Source organism: Dermochelys coriacea, chromosome 2 (genome assembly GCF_009764565.3).
Source record: "Dermochelys coriacea isolate rDerCor1 chromosome 2, rDerCor1.pri.v4, whole genome shotgun sequence".
Classification (NCBI taxonomy): domain Eukaryota; kingdom Metazoa; phylum Chordata; order Testudines; family Dermochelyidae; genus Dermochelys; species Dermochelys coriacea.
Window position 1 is genome coordinate 226,074,458 of NC_050069.1, and position 20,195 is coordinate 226,094,652.

General features: G+C 43.5%; 1 protein-coding gene across 7 annotated transcripts; it reads left to right on the forward strand.

The window, feature by feature from the left end:
- The first annotated feature begins 1,373 nt into the window (after positions 1-1,373).
- MTERF1 (mitochondrial transcription termination factor 1) lies at positions 1,374-17,569 on the forward strand. Of its 7 annotated transcripts, XM_043509340.1 has the most exons (5): positions 1,805-2,116; positions 2,350-2,405; positions 2,922-3,046; positions 6,971-7,073; positions 10,925-13,702. In XM_043509340.1, exon 5 carries the CDS (start codon positions 10,925-10,927, stop codon positions 12,122-12,124), a length of 1,200 nt encoding a protein of 399 aa, XP_043365275.1. In that variant the 5' UTR covers positions 1,805-2,116; positions 2,350-2,405; positions 2,922-3,046; positions 6,971-7,073; the 3' UTR covers positions 12,125-13,702. The 7 variants fall into 7 exon arrangements, with proteins under 7 accessions (XP_043365277.1, XP_038246886.1, XP_043365273.1 ...); XM_043509339.1 differs by lacking the exon at positions 2,922-3,046; XM_043509342.1 differs by lacking the exons at positions 1,805-2,116; positions 2,350-2,405; positions 2,922-3,046 and adding an exon at positions 1,374-1,384.
- The last annotated feature ends 2,626 nt before the right edge of the window (positions 17,570-20,195 follow it).

Sequence of the window (20,195 nt, forward strand, 5' to 3'; positions counted from 1 at the left end):
TCCCTCCAAATGTATGCAGACCATGCTTCATGGCAGATTAAAGTGTCCACAGCAGAATGTGAGAAGCAGAGCTGGCCCTAGACAAATGGCATCCCAGACTAGGAGCATCTTCGGTGGCCCCCCCTCCATTTGTTAAACTTCTGAATACCATTTGAAGATTCCATGAGATTCTACGAAGGTTCAGAATATTTTAAGTTAATGAAAAATGAATCCACATATGGAATAACTGAAACATTTTACTTCAAATATTTTATTTCCCTTTTTGTTGCTAACAACAAAAACAGCACCCTGAACCCAACACCTCCCAAACCCAGCACCCCAGGCGGTCACCTGTGTTGCCTGCCCTGAAATCTGGCACTGGTGAGAAGAGAAATTGTATGACCCAGAACTGATACCATGGCAGTGAAATCCAGAAAAGCTGTGACTCTTTTAGTAAATTCTGTAGATGCTAACATGGAGGAGACTGTCATGTGTTAGAATGTCCCCAAATATGTCAGATTATTGAATTACTTTTGTTATGAGGATTAGTCCTAAAGCAGTGCATCACTGAGTGGGGAGGCTTTGTTTTTTTCAGTATTAAATTATTATGCTCAAAGGATAAGGCTTGACATGCCATCTCTATTAGTCCCATAAGAACTGGTAGGTATGATTAAGTGTCCAAGGCTTAGTTTTGGTACTTAGGGTGAAATCGTTCCCGATACAGAGGAACCAGAATGGGTCATCTGCCTGATGATGTGTGTGTAGAGCCCATAAATGGGGTGCACATCCACTGCACTCTGTGGAGCTTCATGGGGGGTCCCTCCACTGCCAGTGCCCAGCAGCTATATGGGGATGGATAGGACAAGAGTTGAGTGGGTCAGGGCCAAGCAGTGTGGGTATTCATCAGTCATTGTCCCCATATGACCACTAAAGCTACTGCAGTCCTGAGGCTGAAACAGCAGCTACAGACACCTGCCCATTTTACCCAGGTTAGTTGGCTCGGCAATGGCTCGGCATTGGGGTCAGGATTAGCCCCCATGGATTACTAGTCCTTACTGTTCTGATAAAGAATTGACACATTGGGCCTGTCTTTATGATCAAATTAAATAATAAAAAAAATTAAATCCTTCTCGTTTTTGAATTTGTTTAAAAATACATTTGGTACCCAATGTGAATGTGTTAATGACAACAATGCATAGGGTTGCCATCCGGGATAATCCCACCCAAGATCATAAAACTGGATAGCTGGCAGCGTGTACTGAGCACCCTTACAGATTTCCTGGGACAGCTACCTCAAAAAAGGACAACCCTGGGAAAACCTGGACAGGTGACAACCTTCTGAAACAGACATGTTAGAATCCTCACCCAGCCATTTAATGAGACTTTTGGGGGAAGAAATGTGATGGTGCTATAGGAAGGCCAGTGGCAATGTCTCTGCTCAATATTCCATATCCTCCTGGAGAGGCTTCAGACACCTGTCATCTTTGTGAAGGTTGTTAGTAGCCCACACTTCTTTCCTACATACGCTACAAAAACATTGTGGACCCCCTCCCCCTCCAGATCTTAAATATAGCACAAAATACGGCAGCACAAATTGCACGGCTATGTTATTTTATACTGCCACCTCCTGGTGCAGCAGTTCTCTTTTACTAAAATGAGTGAAAACAGGAATCTGGTAGGTGGCAGCACTAAAACGAAAACCAAATCCTTTTTAATATCAAGTTTTCTTCTTTACTAGCTTTGACTGCTTTCTCCTTGTTAGCTTTCAACTTTAACCTGTGAAGAGGAAGACTCCGGACCGCAATGTGATGGTAAATTACACGTTTTACGGTGTTATTACACTGGTTGCTCAGGGAAGAGTCATTTTATTTTCAATCTTACTGGATGGAAAACACAAATCACATACTTCTCGGCTATAGCGCTTTTCAGGTCACTGCTAGTAGAATGCAAATTGCAAAGTGAAAGAAGAAATCTAAGGAAGGAAGCTGCAGTGAAATAATTTAATTAACAGGGGTTAGCTAGTATGTGCCGATTAAATGCTTGAAAATTACTCTTATGAAAGCGGCAAGGTTTTGGGACTTGATTTAACAGGAAAAAGATTTGCTTTGCCCAATAGGAAGAGTTAGCAATACTAAAGGTTTCAGAGTAGCAGCCGTGTTAGTCTGTATTCGCAAAAAGAAAAGGAGTACTTGTGGCACCTTAGAGACTAACAAATTTATTAGAGCATAAGCTTTCGTGAGCTACAGCTCACTTCCGATGCATAAATGCATCCGATGAAGTGAGCTGTAGCTCACGAAAGCTTATGCTCTAATACATTTGTTAGTCTCTAAGGTGCCACAAGTACTCCTTTTCTTTTTGCCAATACTAAAGGGAAGTCAAAGTGGTTTTCGGATCCGAGTAAAGTGGTGGGATTATCTGCGTGCAACGTAAGGACTGATTCTGCTGTGTAAAATGCAGCCAAGAGGGTTTAGAGCAGTATATTTATTTTGTCTTATAAAGGGGTTTCTAAAGATATTCATCTGTATTCATTAGTCTGAATTTTTGCTTGAAATTTGACTATTTTTTGTGTGTATTGGCAAAGGTCTCATGTTTTAGCAATGTAAAATAAGAATCCCCAAATTAGGTTTGCCATCCCTCCAGGATTGTTCTGGAGTCTCCAGGAATTAAAGATTGTGTCATGTGATCAAATCTCCAGGAATTCCTCCAACCAAATTTGGCAATCCCCAGTGGATGCTTAGGTAAGGGAGGTCTGGGGTGATTATTGCTTAGAATAATAGAAATAGAATAGAAATAGAAATGAGCTGTGCAATAGTATGTCCCTTGCTATTTTGGAGGAAGGTTCTTTTTCTCCTGTCATATGAGTCAGGGCAGACAATGGATATTTTTAGGGACAGAAAATATTTGTAAAAGGCCTAATCTATAAAAAGAGCATTTGTTAGCAGCTGTTTGCTGGACCTTAGACTGCAAATTCTTCAGGATGGGGACTGCCTCTTTGTCATGCAGCACAATGGATCCCTGGTGTAACTGGCACATCTGAGTCTGATAGTACTATAACTTTTAAAGACTAGTAAGTTATTACTAATAACATTTTACTAAATTATAAAGTGATATTGTGATTGAGCATCCCTTGTAAAATCAACCTTGTCTTAATTACTATTAAATTTTAGGTTTCAGAGGGATAGCCGTGTTAGTCTGTATCAGCAAAAACAACGAGGAGTCCTTGTGGCACCTTAGAGACTAACGCATTTATTTGGGCATAAGCTTTCGTGGGCTATAACCCACTTCATCAGATGCATGGAATGAAAAATACAGTAGGCTGGTATAAATATAGAGCACATGAAAAGATGGGAGTTGCCTTTCCAAGTGGAGTGTCAGTGCTAACGAGGCCAATTCAGTCAGGGTGAATGTGGCCCATTCCCAACAGTTGACAAGAAGGGGTGAGTATCAACAGAGGGAAAGTTACTTTTTGTAGTGATCCAGCCACTCACAGTCTATTCAGGCCTAAGTTGATGGTGTCAAGTTTGCAAATTAGTTCCAGTTCTGCAGTTTCTCACTGAAGTCTGTTTTTGAATGTTTTTTTGTTGAAGAATGGCTACTTTTAAGTCTGTTATTGAGTGTCCAGGGAGATTGAAGTGCTCTTCTACTGGTTTTTGAATGTTACAGTTCTTGATGTCTGATTTGTGTCCATTTACTCTTTTGTGTAGAGACTGTCTGGTTGGCCAATGTACATGGCAGAGGGGCATTGCTGGAACATTATGGCATATATCACATTGGTAGACATGCAAGTGAATGAGCTGCTGATGGTATGGCTGATGTGGTTAGGTCCTATGATGGTATCTCTTGAATAAATGTGCAGACAGAGTTAGCAACACGGCTTGTTGCAGAGATTGGTTCCTGGATTAGTGTTTCGGTTGTGTGGTGTGTAGTTGCTGGTGAGAATTTGCTTCAGGTTGGGTGGCTATCTGTAAGCAAGGACTGGCCTGTCTCCCAAGGTCTGTGAGAGTGAGGGATCATCCTTCAAGATAGGTTGTAGATCCTTGATGATGCTCTGGAGAGGTTTTAGTTGGAGGCTGAAGGTGATGGCTAGTGGCGTTCTGTTACTTCCTTTGTTGGGCCTGTCCTGTAGTAGCTGACTTCTGGGTACCCTTCTGGCTCTGTCAATCTGTTTCTTCACTTCCCCAAGTGAGTATTGTAGTTTTAAGAACGCTTGATAGAGATCCTGTAGGTGTTTGTCTCTGTCTGAGGGATTGGAGCAAATGCGGTTGTATGCGGGAAAGGCGAACTGCTGCCACTGGGAGTTGCGGGCGGCCATGCCTGCAGATGGTCAATGTAAACAAACTGTCTTGCAGCCTGCCAGCAGATTACGCTTATGGGCCGCCTGCGGCCTGCAGGATGCCCACCACTGGTCTAGACCATCCAAGACAGATGGCTATCTCGCCTCCTTTTGAAAACCTCCAGTGAAGAAGCTTCCACAATTTTAAATAATAGGGATTTGCTTGGTGTCATTTTTAGGGTGTTTATTCTGCTCTTCAGGCATATGTGTTACTCCTGGGTGGGGAGAACAGGAGTTACACACCCTACCAGTGAGAAAATATTCCACTTCTTAAGATAGTTTTCATCTTTCTTGACTGTTTTTTCTTGCTATTGGTTTTCATCTGTATACTGATCTATTGAAGAAGGCTCCAATATGCCCTGGTGAATCTGAGACTGTTAGATCGGTTATTCATGCAATTTCCTTTCATCAAGTGTTACTGCAGCATTTATCAGATTATTGCTAGTAGTGAACAGATTATGAAATGTAACAAGAAGAAAAGCAGTCTGCAAGGAAATTATGTAATAAGAATAGTTAGCTGATATGTCCCATTGAACTCTTGAGATTAGCTGACCTGAATCCCAATAGGGATAAAATGATTAAGGACTGCTTTTATTTTAACTAAAAGCATTGAGTTTTTGGAACTCAATTTAATGGGACAGATACTTGCTTTTGTAACCCACACTAAGGGATTGTGAATCTTTTAGTCTTCTGCTAATGGGTGGCTGAGGAAGATTAGGAGTCCACTACAGTTTCCAGCTATTGCAGTTTTTCTCAAGAAATAGAGTCTTACTCTCTTAGCCCTTTAGATACAGGGTTTGATGATGGCCCAGACAGGAATGTACTTTGTCCAACAGGAAGTTAGTTTGTCTAGAGGCTAGTGGAATCCTTAGCACAATATGTCACTGAGTCAAATATTATAATTGGAATTTGAAAAGGTGTAAGATAACTTCATAAGCAGTAAAAATGATTGCATTTAGTCCAAGATATGGATTGTCAAATCTTATTACATTGCATCAGCTGATCAGAGCATGGATGAGGAAGGTATTCCCTCCCATAATTAGCCATGTGCTGTGGATGTGGATGAGGATAAATTGGAGTTGCCTTCCTCTTAAGTGTAAGATGTTCTCTGTGGCCAGCGTATTGGATTTTGATACACATGTGGTCTGATTTGTCATGGCAAATTCTTTTTCTCTGAAAATGATCTTTTGATAGTTCACTGCTTGGGAAACACTATGTGCTATATGTTCTGGGGGTTGGTGGATTGCTGCTGAAAAGTACAGGCTTGAACAGGATATTTATTTTTCCTTATGGTACAATTGCTGAAACAATTAGAACTGTATCTGTTAGTCTGAAACTTTTACTTGATGTTTATTGCACACCTTTATTGCTGGGGTGTATGGAGACTATGGCTAATAAAGTTATTCCATAAGAGGGCATCCTTATCACTCTCCTTCCAAGATAACTTTTCTTTGTCAAACAAGAAATGTAATCAGTAGTTATGGTCCTGAATCTGATCTGAATTCAGTGCCTAGAATAAATTGCGATATAGAAGTGCCAGAGCCTCTAATGAATTTTTAATGGAAAAGTTCTGGATTGAACAGAAAGATTATCATCAGTATTTAACTTAGGAACTCTGGGGTTTGGCTATTGTACTATTGTCCAAATGACCAAGAAACCATTTTATAGCGACCCAGATTCAAAGTGGCACCTGCGTTCCACATGTTGGTAGAAATGTAAGGCCTGATCTCAGGCCCATTAAAGTCAATGGAAAAACTCCATTTGAGTTCAACAGACTTTGGGTCGGGTTCTTAAAGCTGTATTTTGTTATTACTGCAGACTTACTGTGTATTACTGTGGGTTTCTTATAAAATTGATTATTATGAGCCATATTGTAGCCTGTCCTGTGTGTTGGCGTTGGCACAAGGGAGTAAAGAGGAGTAAAACAACCTTGAATCACATCTTCCAGCACACTAGAGGGTAGCATGCTCCACAGAGCCACTACATTCCCATGTAATATACATGATGAGAAGGGACCATTGTGATAATCTAGTCTGACCTTTTGTATAACACAGGCCATAGAACTTCCCCAAAATAATTCCTAGAGCAGATCGTTTAGAAAAAAACATCCAAGCTTGATTTAAAAATTGTCAGTGATAGAGAATGCACCTTGACCTTTGGTAAATTGTTCCAATGGTTAATGACTCTCACCATGAAAAATGTACACCTTATTTGCAGACTGAATGTATCTGGTTTCAACTTCCAGCCATTGGATCATATTATACCTTTTGCAGCTAGACTGAAGAGCCCATTATTAAATATTTGTTCCCTATGTAGATACTTTTGGACTGTGATTGTCACTGCTTAACCTTCTCTTTGTTAAGAAAAATAGATTGAGTTTTTGAATCTGTTATTATTAAGCATGTTTTCTAATCCTCTAATCATTGTCTCTGAATCTCACTGCTAGGCTACTCCACAGGCAACAAAACAAGTCATTGCCCGTTGGTTGGATCCAGACTATAATGTGATGATCTTGCTCCATGTAACAGAGGCTCACAAGCCGCTTACTGCTTGAGCTACTGACTTCATATTTACTGTTGTTTTAAGAATTGGCTTGGATTGTTAATCTGTGTAACATTGTCTGACAGTTTAATTTACATTTTTTTCTTCCTCCTGCAGTGAATGGAAAAGGATTTATATATGTGCGACCCAGGTACTAAAAAATACCAATAGGTTGTTTGCACATACTCAAGGTGTTAATGCTGGACCACTACTATTAAAGGTGAGTCAGGCTTTCCAGTCTAAATTCACTTTTGTATTTTTAACTATATTAGATTCAGATGTCAAAACCACTATTTATGGCAGTTTGAATTAAAACCATCTTGATGCCTTCTAAGAGGGAAGAAATTGATGGAGGAAATGCAAAGGGGAAGAGAAAGAGAAGTGGAATAGTAAGGAGAGAAGGGAAGGGGAAGGTAGAGGAAAGGGAAATATTTTTTTGCTGAGGAAGTGTTGGACCAAGTTGTGAAAGCAGGGGATGAAAAGTAAGGACTCCTGGATTCTTTTCATAGCTCTCCTTTAACTTGTTGTGTGGCCTTGGACAAATTAGTCATCCAGTTTGTACATCAGTTTACTTACATGTAAAACTGATGTAGAAATACTTATCTCACAGGGGTGTGGTAAGACATCATTTCTGTTTAAGAGCTTTTTGTGCATCCAGTAAAAGGCACCAGGTAAGTACAAAATATTACTATTTATTATTGCTTTCTAGTATTCTGGATTTGTTTTTTTGTTTTTGTTCTCAGCTGATCATCTAAGTAGTCTTTAAAATTCGGCCAAACAATTGTGGAGGTATGGGAAACTATGAAAGGAATAGCTTTCTATAAAGGGTGGTTACCTTCAGTGTTTCTCTGACCCTCACTTTGTTTTTAAAAGAGGTTTAGGGACAATTGGACAGCCCAAAATATGCCAGATTATTTGTATGAATTTTAAGGTTCCCTCTGAGAAGTTCTGTTGCTGCTGTGAGGGAGTATTTAAGAGCTCCTCTCAGATGACAGATTGTGTCGGGGGTTGGGCTTTTGGAGGAGGAAAGAAAAGGAAGCATAAATCCTGCTTTAATCCCCCTGCATTAATGAAGGAGGCATCTGAGATAGCAGAGGAGTGGAGAGCTCTACTCCTTTCCATAACTGGTGTGGGGGAGCAAGCAATGGCTGCGGTGATAGTGTGTGGGAGGTGGAGCAGGTTATAGTTGTTTTGACAGCTGCTAGAAACCAGCATCCAGGCTGTGATCTTCCCCAGGGCTGCCCCAGCAGTTCCCTTTTCCTTGTTAAAGCATCCCTTTGAAAGACATGAGCCTTTCCATAATCGGCAGCCAATCAGCCATGGCGCAGTGGGGAACACCGCCAGAGGTCCCTAATCCTCTTCTCCTGGGCCTCCCTTGGAACTGGGTGAAAGGGTTAAGGGGTGGCATTAGTGCTTCTCCTACCCACTCCCATTGTTAAGACAGGACTTTGGGTGCAGGATGTTTGATCCTTCTCCTTTTCCCCAGTTGACTCTAGGGGCCTCTGGGCTGCTTGGTGGGAAAGGAGAGCTGAGCAGACTTGACCTATGACCGCTCTCCTTTCTCTGTGGTGCTTTAAATGCCTGCCCAGGGAGGGTGAGAAAAAACCGCTGGGAAAACCTGCCTTCAGCAAGGGAAGTGGGGAGATTAAGGTCTGTGTGGCTGGTTTCCAGTCCAAGTGAAACCAGACATGGCTCTCCATGTCCACCTTGACTTTCTCCTATTCCTTTGCAGTGGCTGGCACTTTTTTTGTTTTTTCAAGGGAGAAAAAGGTTGCTTGTTCTGTCTCAGGGATGAGGCATAATGTCTACAGCATTATAGTTACAATGTGGGGCATGCCCACCTGTGCCCCTCCTGCCCCCTCTGCTCATTAATGCAGAATTAGAGAGAGGTTACTTGCTCCATGCTCCTTATACAGTCCCTCCCCAACATTATTTTTGGAGGACACAGCTGTCTGCTCTACTGCTATCTCTGGGTGGCGTGATGGTGTCCCTTCTCCCATTGTTGATGCAGGACGTTATCGGTAGGAGTGCTTGATCCTTTCCCTACTCTAGGGGCCTCTGGTGATGTTCCCTATAGCACCATGGCTGCTGAAGAATTTTTCTTTTCAGCATTTGAAATGCTTGTTTCTTCTTGACTCAGGAGCCCTGACCCTTGCAATAACACCTGAGAGGGAGCCCATCAGGGTTCCCTCTTGGCAGCCAGAAGTGCCTGGGGACCTCCTAAAAAAAAAAGAAAAGGAGTACTTGTGGCAACTCCCCCACCCTCCCTTATTGTAAAGAAACCCATAGAAGCTACAAGTGCTGCTCACCCTTATTTATTACAAAATAAGGGTCTGGCACATGCCAACAGTTTAAGTTTTTTTTAATGTTAAAATGGTTTGATTTTTAAAACTGGAAATTTGCCAGGAATGAATCCCTAATGGTGTTGGAGTCCATTTTACTATTTTGAAAAACATTTTGTAGCACCTGAGATTTTTAACTTTTGAAACTACCTGGTGAGCGTGCGCAGTAATGAGTTTTCATATTGTTCTTATATCAACATTTAAAACTCCCAATTCTGATGGATAGGACAAAGGTTCTATTCACTTCAGTGGGGTGTTTGTGTCACTTGTTGAGGATTTCCAACGTGAATTTGTGGCACTAAGAGACTGACATAAGTTTCTGAGTTGCTTGGCTTAGCTTGACTGTATTGGAAAACATAACAGCTGGGGATTTTAAATGACCAGACTTCTGAAAAGGTTCCAAGAAATGACATATATTTTGCTGAGACTCATATTATAAGTCCAAATCTAAAACTCCATCTTCAAGCCATGAAGGGAACACAAAAAACTTGTTCATCTTTTTTAACTTCCATTTTTGATCAGATGACATTAAAACTTGTTATTGTACTTCTACTGTGTACAGACAATTGATTGGTTACAATTGATTGATAGTTTTGTTGTTTTGATTGTAAAGTGTCAGGATCAAAGTCAGGCCTTGTAATGCGTGATATCTTCTTGGTTGTAATATGCTGAATCATATGAGGGGGCTTTCTGGATCAGGATAGTGGTGTAGTGTGTTATATGGAAGAAACAGCTTAGAGGGTGGGGAAATAGAAGAAGCAAGGATGAAAGGAAAAAAATACAACCAAGTAGCCTAGAAATCAACATGAAATTGACCAGAATACACACACAAACTTCAGCTCTTGGGGGATTTATGATTTCCAACTTCCCAACTCTTTGTGGAGAACTATTCCTTGAGAAACAGTTTCAAATATTGGCAACTATGAAAGGGGACAGAGTTGGATGTGGTGAGATGTCAGTGTTATGCAAGCTTTTCCTGCTGAGTCCTAACTTTGCGTGTGATTCTCACTCCTGCACCAATCGTTCTATGCTGAATAAAGGGACCAGAGTACAATAGTATAAAGGGGACTAAAAACCCCAGGTCTAGCTGGGGGAGAGCTCCTTTGGAACAGGAGCTGGGGGAGAGAGCTGTAGGCTGTCCTCCTAGGAACCTTCTCAAGCCCATGTGTAGGGGTTGTGCTGGGGAAATGGCTGCGGCTGGGAGAGGAGTGTTTGGAGTGAGGCATGTGGGAAATTCTGGGCTGCACTACTGCCCAGGGAGTCTACCATAATGCAGACAGACCTCCAGGGCTTCCTGAAATATGACGGGGGAGGGGGACCCTTCAGCCACCAGAGCAGTCCAGAATTGGGAGCATGCAAAGGTGGTTTAAATTTACCCTAGCTTCCCACCTGGGCTGTCTGTACCATGCCTCTTAAGAGATGGAAGCCTGAATCTTAATCCTTTAAAGTAACTGAATATTTTATTCTGCTTTCATGGTAGTAATCCTGTACACTTCTGTTCGCCTCCATCCAGAATTTTAAATGAATGAATTTTAAACAATTTATTGAATTTGCTAATTTATAGGGGTTTTTTTAGCCATATCTTTTAACTAAATAATTAGATATTCCTACTTGGGCAGGTTTTGTGTTTATTTTTTTTTAAGCTCTAACTATTTAAACAAATCCACCCACATTCTTCATTTAGTGTCCAGTATCTGTGCATAATGACTGTTTGTTTTCTTCCCCTCAGATGATAAACAGTGGATGTACAATACTACAAAGATATTTGCAGCAGCTGATCCCTATGGCAGCCAGGGGATTGTTGCACATGAAAAACTCACTTCTTCACAATATGAATTGTTTCTGGCTGATCAGATTTTCTGCAGAGATTGCGCTCAGACCTGTGTCTTCTAGGCACTTCTGTCTGAAGATAGAGAGTGCTGATGCAAAGTCATGCCAGGAGAATGGCATTCTAGTAAACAATCTGGCATGCATGGGAGTGGATGTCAAAATGGCGAGAAAGCGACAACCTGGAGTTCTGAAGAAGCTGATCACAAATGAAGAGGGTCTCAAAAAGTTTCTACAAAGCAAAGGGGCTACTAATGAAATCATTGCTAGCATCATCTCACGTTATCCACGGGCCATCACGCGTTCCCATGAGTCTCTTGAAAAACGTTGGGAACTTTGGAGAAGTATTTTGATGACTGACTTGGAAATTGTAAATATTCTGGGACGTTCCCCTGAGTCCTTCTTTCGTTCCAGTAATAACATCAATATGGAGAAAAATATTACATTTTTCTTTTCTCTTGGGCTAACCTGTAAACACCTTAGCAATATGTTGACCAGAGCACCACGGGCGTTTTCTAACAGAGTGGAGCTGAATAAGCAGATGACTGACCTCCTGCATGTAATCTGTTTATCTTTAGGTGGTGAAAACCCAAATGGTTTTGTGAAGCACATAATTTCTAAAAATGTCTTCATCCTCCTGCGGAGCAGCAAGCAAGTGAGCGCAAACATTGAGTTCCTGCAGTCATCTTTCCATCTGAGGAATGAGGAATTACTAGCTCTGCTACATGGCACTGGAGCTGACATTTTGGACTTATCTAATGAATATATAAAAAAAAACTTTACAAATGCTAAAGAGAAGCTGTTATCTCTTGGGTGCACTGATAAAGAGGTGGATAGATTTTTCATTAGCTATCCACGAGTGCTCTTTCTTTCATCCAAGAACCTCAGTGATAAAATAGATTGCCTCTTGCAAGCAAAGATTCACATTAAACAAATAGCTGAAACTTCTCGCGTTCTGGATGTAAGTATCAGTACTGTAAGAAGCAGAGTAAAGGAACTGGAAAAAACTAGTTATGACTTCAAAACCTATGGAATTGGCATCCTTGCTTTAAGTAAAAAGAGATTTGAAGCTAAATTGGAAAAATTACATAGTGTATGGTGATTAACCAAGAGGACAGCATCCATTCTGTGAGAATACAGGGTCAGATTTTGAAATTAAAAAACTTGAAAAAGGGTCCTGTTTTGTTATTTTGAAACTTATTTCAAAATCATTTGTGGCTACTTAGCACTGCGTATTTAGGATAAGTAAATTCTCAGCTATCACTAGCGGGGTGGTATGGGGTGACCAAGAGACCCGTTTAGTGTCTTGCTGTGAAGGTAGTGGATCACAGATATTGAAAAGAGTGGGACTGTTTAGAGAGGACTCCAGTTGGAGGAGATATTAGAGATATGCAGAATAATGAATGGTGCAGAGAAGATAAGTCAGGTATACTATTTGTCCTTTCTTCCATACAAAAGCAAGGGATCTTTCATACCCTTGATTCTGGAACTGGCTTAGCACAGACAAACCACTGCATCCATTTGGAGACCCATTGAAGCCCTTGCAGGAGCCAGTTGTTGGACTGAGGTATTCTATTATTTCTTTACATTGTTTCATCTTATCACAGATAAGTAAGATCTAGGAGCCTGTGTCCTTGAGAAAGGCATTGAAAGGTCTGTTGATAAGGGTTGATCTAGATGTAGTCTTTATGATAGAAGCATGTCCCCATAAGCCTATAAAATCTAATACAATCTAATAAAATAAATCTATGAAGAGTTGGCTTAAATCTAACAGGCACACTTAGAAGTGCAGCTTCCTTTACAGCAGTTGATAAAGGGATGTGACATCAAAGTATTGTCCACAGCCTAATGAGTTGATGACAGATGATTCATTAAATGCTACAGAAGTCTCTCAGATGAGGACAAATGTACTTGGCATTTGCAAATCATAGATACTTTAAGGAGGTAGCTCCTAAATGCAGAAAACTAACATGACATTATTCCTTGAAGCATAATACAAACTGCTTTTGATTTTAAGAACAGGTAATTCTGTTTATTTCAAGTGTATAATGACACATTTTCCCCACCTAATTACATGATCTAAGGATTTCTGGGTATTTACATATGTATGTTTTTATGTTTCTTACCCTTTGATCACACACCTAGTCCTCTTGCTTTAATTAAGTATAAGTAAGTTTCTATTTTTTTCACTCCCTCCTTTGCAGGAGGAGGGTGAAGTCAAAGAACCTGGATCCTAAGTCTGAAGTCTAAGCAAAACTTTGGTAGGTACCTGCTTGTATTTGCAGGTTTTGGGACTTAAATTTGATCTTGAATTCTCAGGATCCTGGGAAATGTACATTTTATCTGAGTATACATTTAAATGTTTACAAGAGAAGCATTACTTACTGAGTAGATTTGCAGCAGAGATTGCGCTCAAAGTCAATGCCCCAGACTTGCATCTTCTAGGCATTTCTGTCTGAAGATAGCATGCTGATGCAGAGTAATGTCAGGAGAATGGCATGCATGGGAGTGGATGTCAGAATGGCAAGAAGGTGACAACCCAGAGTTCTGAACAGCCAGGACAGGTTAGGCATTTTAGAACTCAGTACTCAAAGATTTAAATTTAAGTGTAAGAGAGAAATAAAAATTATGAAATGCATAGACCAGTTAAAAAACTAAAATAACACACTTTTAAAGAATAAAATTACAGAGAATATATATACATTGCAGGAAGTACCAAGAAGTAACAATAACAATAATACAAGTATGTGATGGGAGGTGAGTGGGAAATACTGCGGTGTGTGAGACAGAGACAGTGTGTGTGCTGGCTGCTGGGGAGGTTTCTGAGAGATGCTGTGCACTGTCTCTTTAATGCATTCACTGAAAGCTGTCCCAATCTGTGGAGATGGGGTACCTGGGGATACGGAGAGACTGTGTGTATGTGTGTGTGAGAGCTGGCTGCTGGGGGAGTCTCTGAGAGACCATGCACTGTCTCTTTAAGTTACTCACTCACTCACTCACCCAGAAGGCTCATTCAGACCACAGCAGCTCTCTCCTGCTCAAGTCCTGAGCCCTCTCCCCTGCTCTGTGGAGATGGGGTACAGGGACTGGGGAAGGGGACACCCTGACAGCAACCCCTCTACCTCCGCTCTGCACAGTCAGCAGGAGGGTCCCGGGAGCAGCTGCGGGGGGTGGGGAGGACGACACGCTGAACACACGCTGCCAGCTGTGCGTGGCTCTGCTAATCAAGTGCGCGGCATTTGAATCACTTGTAGGGAACACAGCCAGTGACTATCTCCCATACAATAGTTTGAACAGGAGAAGTCTGTGGATGCTTGGGGCACCTCATGGATGGTGAAAAGGAGAGGTAGGAGCAGGTGGTCCCAGTGTTGGGTGATCAGTGACTACAGACTTAGTCAGCATGTTCTTTAATGTCTTTTTGAACCATTCCACCAATCTGTTGGTTTGAGGGTGGTATACAGACATTTTCAAAGACTTGACCCGTAGCAGGCTAAAATGCTCTTTTGTTAATTGTGAGGTGAAGTTGGTTTCCTGATCCCTTAGCATCTCCTTGGGGATCCCCACACAGGAAAAAATCTTCAGGAGCTCACTGGTGATGACTGCTGTAGTTGGTCAGAGAAGGATGCTTCGAGGTATCAGGTGGCATAATCTGGGATCACCAGGATGTATTTGTTCCTGGCTGCAGACTTTTCTAACGGGCCCACCAGGTCCACAGCTATCCTTTTCAAAGGGCACCCCTATGATGAGTAGTGGTACCAGAGGGGCCTTTAGAATCTTTTTCTGACCTGTCCACTGGCATTTGGGGATGAGTGCAACTTTAAGTGGAGGCTCGACCAGTAGAACCATATAGTCACTCTGTTGCGTGTCTTTTCTCTCACCAAGTGGCCTCTGCATGGTATTGGATGGGCCAGTTGGAATACCCCCCTTTGGAACTTCCTGGGAACTACCAGCTGGATTCCCACTTCTCCCTGTCTTGGATCTTTATGGCCTGATATGTCTTTCCTCAAGCAGTTCAAAATGGGGCCACCATTTCAAGAGCTGAGGGTCTAGTACTATGCTGTCCACATGGGCAATCTGTTCATAAACCTGACCCAAGGTTGGGTCATTGTATTTCTATGAAGTCCGGTCTCACCTGCCAGTACGTCCACACTGAAGGGCGATTGTGGACCTTACTGCCTTGGTTCGGCACTGATGAGTGGTCATTGTACCTTCCCTCACTGGGACTGGGTATCCCAGTTCCCCGGGACCCGTTTAGCTGGATTTGGGGGTTGGTAGTTTGTGGTCCCTGGGGCTTCCTGGTCTGGTCTTTGGTGTTTCTGCTTTGGACCCAAGGCACATCAGCTAGTTCTTTGCCAGCCCAACGGCTTCTGCAAGCATTTTGAGACAGTGCCTCACCATGCATTCACACCCACCTCATCCATGGGGAGGATCTGCGTGAAGTGCCCCATGACAACCTTCTCCATCACCTGAACCCCAGTGCAGCCCTCTCTCTAGAGCCACTTCCAACAGTGTTCTTTCAAATTCTAGGTGACAGCCTTGGGCTGATCCCCAAGCGGGAATTCAAAGAAGCAGAACTCCTGCTGGTGGGTTATGGGAGATACATTCAGGATATCCAGGACAGGTGCCTTGATATGGGTGTAATCCTAAACAGCCACCGCAACGAGGCCCTGGTATGTGGCCTGGGCCGGGGCCCTCAAGTAGAGGGCTAGTGGTGACTTTCTTGACCATGATGAGGAATGCCTCTGGGTTGTTCAAGGGCCCCATCTTTGTCAGTTTCACCGGCTTGAATGGCATTGGGACGGGACTTCCCTTTCCATTGGTGAGACTTGCTGCTGACCTAGATGGCTGTAGGAGCACTGTCATCTGCTGGATGAGCCACTGCTGCTGTTCCTGCTGCTGCACCATCATTTCTTTAATCAGCTGCTGCTGTTGGATGCTGGATGACAAGCTGCTGGAGCAGTTGGTTCTGCTGCTGCTGCTGTTTGGCTGCTTGCTATTGTTGGTTTTCTAAGACCCGTGTCAGCAACTTCTCAAAATCCATTTTTGCCTCTCCCCGCTCCTCCCTGTGTCTCTCTCTCTCGCTGGCCTACTTTCAGGACTTCAGACTCTGCTGCCCGAATTCTCCACCATGTAGGATAGAGGTCTTGGAGGGCCGGGCAACCTAGCGGTTAGCATGCCTAACTTTCAGCCTCTTGCTCCTCTGTCTGGATGGAAGAGGTGCCTGTTCCTGATCTTAAGCAGGGAATCTTTGACTTTCCATGTGCTTCTGGGCCTCAACTCCCAGACCTGGGCCCTTTCTCACTACTGGGTCCTGGCCCAGAGCCCTGGTGAAAAGCAGAACTGGCATGGTCCTCTCTGCAGCAAGTCCAAGTTTGCTTTGCTAGGCTACTTTCTAGCAGTAGGTCCCTTTAATTTGGGGCATGGCCCTTATAGTCCAAACAGTCAGTAGCTCAGCAAAGAAAGAATCCAAAGAAGCAGGGCCTTGCTGGACCTACAAGTTCTCTGAGGAAGCGGAGGTGGCTAAAGAAGGCATTACCTGGGTGTCTTACCCGCTCCATGGTCCCCTCACAATCTTTTGTCTGGCTTCCTGGAGAAGGATTCTTCTGACTTGCAGTCTGTCCACAACCGTTTGCGTGGATTTCTTAGCTCCCCTTTAACTCACTCCTCCAGCTCTGGAGCATGCTCTGCAAGCCTGGAGTTGGGGTAGCTGCCTGGGCCCAGTATTGCCTTTTAATCTCTTCAGGTCCAGTGTGGAGTTTGTATACCCCATCATAGGAACAGTAAAACTTTTGGGCCTAATGCTTTTGAGCTCAATGGGAGGATTTCAGTATAAAAAATATAGGATTGGATTGCTGCTGTGTTTGACAGAGTGCTTTCATCTTGTTTTGGTTTTGACATATTTTTGGCTCAAAACAGTTATGGTTGGAAGGAAAGCCCTAGTTTAGATTGGGGAGTGTAACAGGGCATTGCAGAGCCCCCCTTGGTCCTGCCTCTTCTCCAAAAATCATGCAGAGGCCTTCTGGCTCAGCAGTCACTGGTGCAGTTTATTTACAGGGAGCAATTCCCACCACCTTCTCACCATATACAGCGTGGGGGTTTCAGCCTTAGGGACTGCTCAGTCTCTACGCCCAAGAAAGAAGGCCTACCACTCTCTGGCATCCCTCCCCTGAGGCTTTTCTGCAGCCCCAGGCTAATTAGGCTGGCAGCTGTTTCCCCTTTGCCAATGAGGCACAGGTTTCTCTAAGCAGCTCCAATCTAACTCCATTAATGGGAGCTTGCGTGGCAGAGGGCTGGTTCAGGAGTCCCAGCCCAGCACCCTGTCACAGGAAGTCAGAACTCTTTGGCATAATGGAATTTTTCATCCTTAGCTCCTTATTTAAAGGGGCAGGTGATAAACCATATGCAGCAAAATGCATCATCATTCCTCTGAAATAAACAGAATTATCTGTATTTAAAATCAAAGGTAATCTCTCTTTGCTGTACAGTCTGATATTGCCTTGGGAGGGCACCCCAAAAAGTCACCAGAAATTGTAACTTTATTTCTGCTCCTGTTTATCCAAATAGCCTGGAAGATGTCCAAAACTTTTGGATAACTGGGTGTCTGGATAAGTGGAAGTGCTGTTTTGAGCTGCAGTTTCACAGGCATAGTGGCCCCTTCATGTAGCTCTGTTAATCATATGCTAATAACATCTCAACTATCCTCTTAGGACCTGTTGGGGCTAATCAACATAGAATATCAGGGTTGGAAGGGACCCCAGAGGGTCATCTAGTCCAACCCCCTGCTCAAAGCAGGACCAAGTCCCAGTTAAATCATCCTAGCCAGGGCTTTGTCAAGCCTGACCTTAAAAACCTCTAAGGAAGGAGATTCTACCACCTCCCTAGGTAACGCATTCCAGTGTTTCACCACCCTCTTAGTGAAAAAGTTTTTCCTAATATCCAATCTAAACCTCCCCCATTGCAACTTGAGACCATTACTCCTCGTTCTGTCATCTGCTACCATTGAGAACAGTCTAGAGCCATCCTTTTTGAAACCCCCTTTCAGGTAGTTGAAAGCAGCTATCAAATCCCCCCTCATTCTTCTCTTCTGCAGACTAAACAATCCCAGCTCCCTCAGCCTCTCCTCATAAGTCATGTGCTCTAGACCCTAATCATTTTTGTTGCCCTTCGCTGTACTCTTTCCAATTTATCCACATCCTTCTTGTAGTGTGGGGCCCAAAACTGGACACAGTACTCCAGATGAGGCCTCACCAGTGTCGAATAGAGGGGAACGATCACGTCCCTCGATCTGCTCGCTATGCCCCTACTTATACATCCCAAAATGCCATTGGCCTTCTTGGCAACAAGGGCACACTGCTGACTCATATCCAGCTTCTCGTCCACTGTCACCCCTAGGTCCTTTTCCGCAGAACTGCTGCCGAGCCATTCGGTCCCTAGTCTGTAGCGGTGCATTGGATTCTTCCATCCTAAGTGCAGGACCCTGCACTTATCCTTATTGAACCTCATTAGATTTCTTTTGGCCCAATCTTCCAATTTGTCTAGGTCCTTCTGTATCCTATCCCTCCCCTCCAGCGTATCTACCACTCCTCCCAGTTTAGTATCATCCGCAAATTTGCTGAGAGTGCAATCCACACCATCCTCCAGATCATTTATGAAGATATTGAACAAAACGGGCCCCAGGACCGACCCCTGGGGCACTCCACTTGACACCGGCTGCCAACTAGACATGGAGCCATTGATCACTACCCGTTGAGCCCGACAATCTAGCCAGCTTTCTACCCACCTTATAGTGCATTCATCCAGCCCATACTTCCTTAACTTGCTGACAAGAATGCTGTGGGAGACCGTGTCAAAAGCTTTGCTAAAGTCAAGAAACAATACATCCACTGCTTTCCCTTCATCCACAGAACCAGTAATCTCATCATAAAAGGCGATTAGATTAGTCAGGCATGACCTTCCCTTGGTGAATTCGAATGCATCCGATGAAGTGAGCTGTAGCTCACGAAAGCTTATGCTCTAATAAATTTGTTAGTCTCTAAGGTGCCACAAGTACTCCTTTTCTTTATATTAAAGGATAGGAACCTCTCCCTAAATCTGTCTAGTGTGTCTAGAGCAAGTATGGAAACAACCTCCTGCCCTCAGAGAGTGTCAGGGGGTGGGGTGGAGGGGGGGGGTGAAGGATGGAGGGCTGGTATTAGGCTCCTGCATTCTTTGTTGTATTAAACTCTACAGTCAATGTTGTGTGGAGATCTAGTAGTTGGGCCACTAAGGAATCACAATCAACAAAACTGGGACTCCTGGCCTTTCCTCTGTTGTAGAACCCAAACATTTTCACAATGCTAGATGGTATGAACTTGTGTTCAGTTAGACAAATATGACACCAAAATTTACCAGGGTCTAAGCGCATTGAGAGGGGGCAGCTGAAAACTGGTTTAATTACTTGTTGCTGGTTTAGTTGGTCCTGTGAACCAAGGGTTCTAGGCTACATTATGCTTTTGACATTAGAGTGGACTGAGCTCAGGAACCATGCCCATTTGCATGTTATCCTAGTTCTTGAAGTTCAAGTTCATGGGGCTCTCAATGAATCAGGAGCTTGGGTTGTAAGGAGAGATGATCTTGCTTCTGAGATGAATTGCACTGCAGAGATCTGACAAATCAAGTATTTATACCACGTTCTGGTTTTAACACCATGGGAACTGGCAGGTATCGCCGCACGCATTGGGAAAACCATTGCCCCAAAAATCCCTTCTCTAAATCCCCCTTTCAACAAACATGACACTCCCCCCGCCCCCATACATTGTGCTGCAGAGATACTGGCTGGCATCAGATGACCGTGTGTTTAGTGGAGATCCTGAAGATCATATAAACCAGGGATGGCCAACCTGTGGCTCCGGAACCACATGCAGCTCCTCAGAAGTTAATATGCAGATCCTTGTACAGGCACTGACTCCAAGGCTGGAGCTACAGGCTCCAACTTTCCAATGTGCCAGGGGGTGCTCACTGCTCATCTCCTGGCTCTGTCCCCACTCCACCCCTTCTCGTCCCCTTCCCGGAGCCTGCTGTGCCCTTGCTCCTCTCTCCCCCCCCCCCCAGCCTCCTGCATGCCACAAAACAGCTGATCAGGAGGTGCAGGGAGGAGGAACAAATGGGGGCCTGCTGACATATTACTGTGGCTC